The following is a 2,954-nucleotide window of genomic DNA, read 5'->3' on the forward strand; positions in this document are numbered from 1 at the left end:
CCCGTGGCCCCCCGCGGCCCCCCGCTCACTAACCGCTTCCTGTAGCGTTTGTCTGGTGTAACCCCAACCGCCCCGACATCTGGCAATAAACTGGGAGACCCTGGCAGCCCCGGCACTGTGGGCAAGGGACAGGGAGTACCATCTGGGAGGGCAAGATGTGGGGTGGCACCTGCCTGCGGGAGACAGGGCTTAGGAAGGGACAGGGCTCAGGGACACCTGGGTTCCTCTGCCAGGGTGACATGAGGGTGACAGGTTGCAGGAGCAGCAGGGTCTGCACCAAACCCTGGTTTCCCGGTGGGACTGGGGCACTGCACACGCCCAGGGCTGGCCCCACTCCCTGGCAGCAAGGGGCGCTGGGGGTCCTGGCTGTTACCAGCCCTTCCCAGGGGCTGTGGGGGGTACATCAGGGCCCAGCTGTACCCCACATCAGTTCTGGGGTTCCCCACTCCCTGCATTGTGCTGGGGGGATGAGACAGCTCCTGGGTGTGGGCATGCAGATGGGAGAAGCCAGAGGCTCAACCTGCCCCAGACGCCCTCGGGCTGCCTGATCTGGCCCCAGTGGGATGACAGTGGGGCAGGCGTGTGCTCTGATCTGTGCCATGCAGACCTACATGGTGGCGTGAAGCAGCCTCCAGCACGCTGTGCTCCGGGTGGCTACCAGCCATCCCCATGCCCTGGCCCAGGGGTCAGGTACTCACCGTGCTCAGCAGCAGCACCCACCGACCTCCAACAGCGCCATGGCCACCCTGGGTGCTCCGTGCTCGGGGTCCGTGGAGGGACAAGACGGGAGAAGTGCCACAGCTGCCGGGCCACGCTCAGGCACGGGATGCCGTGCCAAAGGGGCCGTGTCCCGCGCCTGGGGTCACTGGGGTGCTGGCGGGGCTTGTCCCGGGGCGCTGCCTCGCTCCACCGCGATACCGTCTCACCCCGCCGGGGTGAGCCACCAGTTCCTGCCCCACCGGCAACACACACCGTAATTAGCACAGGCAGGGCGGAAACATGGGTGATAATTGGCAGTGACTCGTTAGCGCTGGAGCGCCGGGTGCCCGGGGCGCGGCAGGACTTTCCGGCAGGGCTGGTCTGTGGGACCGGTTGTCATCCCGACCCACCGGGGCTGTGCGGGGCCGGGACCGGCTCCCTGCCCCCGGGGGGGGGCCCGGGACCAGCAGCGTTGTCATCGCCTTCGCTTCATGTCATAGCAGGTCCCAGCCCCGCCACCCCCTTGTAAAAAGCAGGGCTGTGGCAGAGGCGGGGCACTGCCGGCACCGACGGCGAGAGCGCAGGGACCGGGAGGACAGCAGGGGAGGAAAGGGGGTGTCGGGGGGTGCACTTTGCTGGCCAGGCTTTTCTCACAGGCTTCCCGTAGTGCCCACGCCTCCCCAGAGGAGGGGACTTGGCTTGTGCCCTCGCACAGGTGGGTGCCCACAGCGCCATGAACCGCATCACGGTGTACGAGCGGGCCAACTTCGAGGGGCTGAGCCGGGAATTCACCTGCGACGTGCCCGACCTGCACGAGCTGGATTTCGGGGACTGCATCGCCTCCCTGAAGGTGGTGGGGCAGCCCTGGATCGCCTACACGGACCCCAAGTACGAGGGGGAGCCGCATGCCTTCGAGGAGGGCGAGTACCCCTCCGTGGGGCGGCCCAACAGCTTCTCGGCGCTGCGCCTGGTGCACCACGACCTGGGGGACCCACAGATCACCCTCTACGAGCGCCCCAACTTCCAAGGCGCCTGCAAGGTGGTGACAGAGGAGACCAACTTGGCCTACGGGTACTTTAACGACCGGGTGGCCTCTCACGTGGTGCAGCGAGGCGTCTGGCTGCTGTACCAGCATCCCGGCCGGGGTGGTTGGCACTGCTTGGCGTGGCCTGGAGAGCGTCTTGCAGACTACAAACCCGAGCTGAACTTCCAGTCTCGGCTGTCCCACCTGCGCCCGCTACAGCCAGGGCGGCCCCTGGTCTCAGCACGTCTCCTCTGGGAGCAGAAGAAGGTGGAGGAGGAGCGGGAGGTGCTGGTGGATGAGATCGAGGGGGTGAATGAGACGGAGTCGGAGCAGGTGCTGACGGCCAGCAGCAGCCGGGAGTACAGCACCACGCTCTGGCAGAGCTTCCACTTCAGCAACTCCACCAGCCTCAAGGCTGGGGTCTCCTTCACCTTGACTGTGGAAGCCTCTAACGTCTTCACGGTGCAGAAAGGACGTAGCGAATCCAGCACCCGCCGAGAACGCGTGGAGGTGCAGCTGCCAGCCAAGATCCCGCCGCGCACGGTGCTCAGCATCCAGGTCCTGCGGAAGGAGGTGACGCTCTCTGTCCCGGTCCTGCTCACCATCACCCAGAATGAAGATGTCCGTACAGAGATGGGCGAGTATCACAGTGTCTCGGGTACCAACATCAGTGCTCGCTATAGCCTGAAGCCTCTGCCCGGCAGGGAGCAGGAGGCTCCTGGGGGGACAGGGACAGCGCCTGGCACCAGGACGGACCTGTAGGTGTCCGTGCCCTCAGCGGGGTGGAACCCCCTGGGCTCACCTGCACTGCCTGCCCAGCCAGCTTGGCAGGACCTGGTGGTGCCTCCTCCTGCTTGTTATTTATTGCAAATAAACTCCCTTCCTCAACTGCCCCAGTGTGCTGCTGCTGGGACCTGGCTGGGCACAGGCTGGGGAGATGCTGAGCTGGGGGAGCCACGGGATGCTCAGCCTGGGGAGACAGTGGGCTGACGCAGTAAGGGGGACACTGGGCTTGGGGACGTACCCCAGGCTGGAGGAGCCAGGGGGGTACCGGGTTCGGAGAGCTGGAGGGACAGAGGGGTAGAGGATCAGAGGACACTGGGCTGGGAGGGCCAAGGGACGCTGCACTGGCATGGTCCTGCACACACCAAGCTGGAGAAACTGGGGAGGCACTGGGCTGGGGGGACACGGGGCTGGGGGAGCCGGGGAACACTGTGCTGGGGGGACACCA

At 66.1% G+C, this 2,954-nt stretch overlaps 1 protein-coding gene across 1 annotated transcript; it reads left to right on the forward strand.

Annotated features, from left to right (window-relative positions):
- The first annotated feature begins 1,432 nt into the window (after window positions 1-1,432).
- LOC104388195 (epidermal differentiation-specific protein-like) lies at window positions 1,433-2,485 on the forward strand. Its single transcript, XM_009997024.1, has one exon. The coding sequence runs from the start codon at window positions 1,433-1,435 to the stop codon at window positions 2,483-2,485; it is 1,053 nt and encodes a 350-aa protein (XP_009995326.1).
- The last annotated feature ends 469 nt before the right edge of the window (window positions 2,486-2,954 follow it).

This window comes from Chaetura pelagica, unplaced genomic scaffold, assembly GCF_000747805.2.
Source record: "Chaetura pelagica isolate M959 unplaced genomic scaffold, ChaPel_1.0 scaffold364, whole genome shotgun sequence".
In the NCBI taxonomy this organism is placed as follows: domain Eukaryota; kingdom Metazoa; phylum Chordata; class Aves; order Apodiformes; family Apodidae; genus Chaetura; species Chaetura pelagica.

Excerpts from the sequence above, each read along its gene's own strand:
- LOC104388195 (XM_009997024.1), top strand. The coding sequence starts at position 1,433 with ATGAACCGCATCACGGTGTACGAGCGGGCCAACTTCGAGGGGCTGAGC.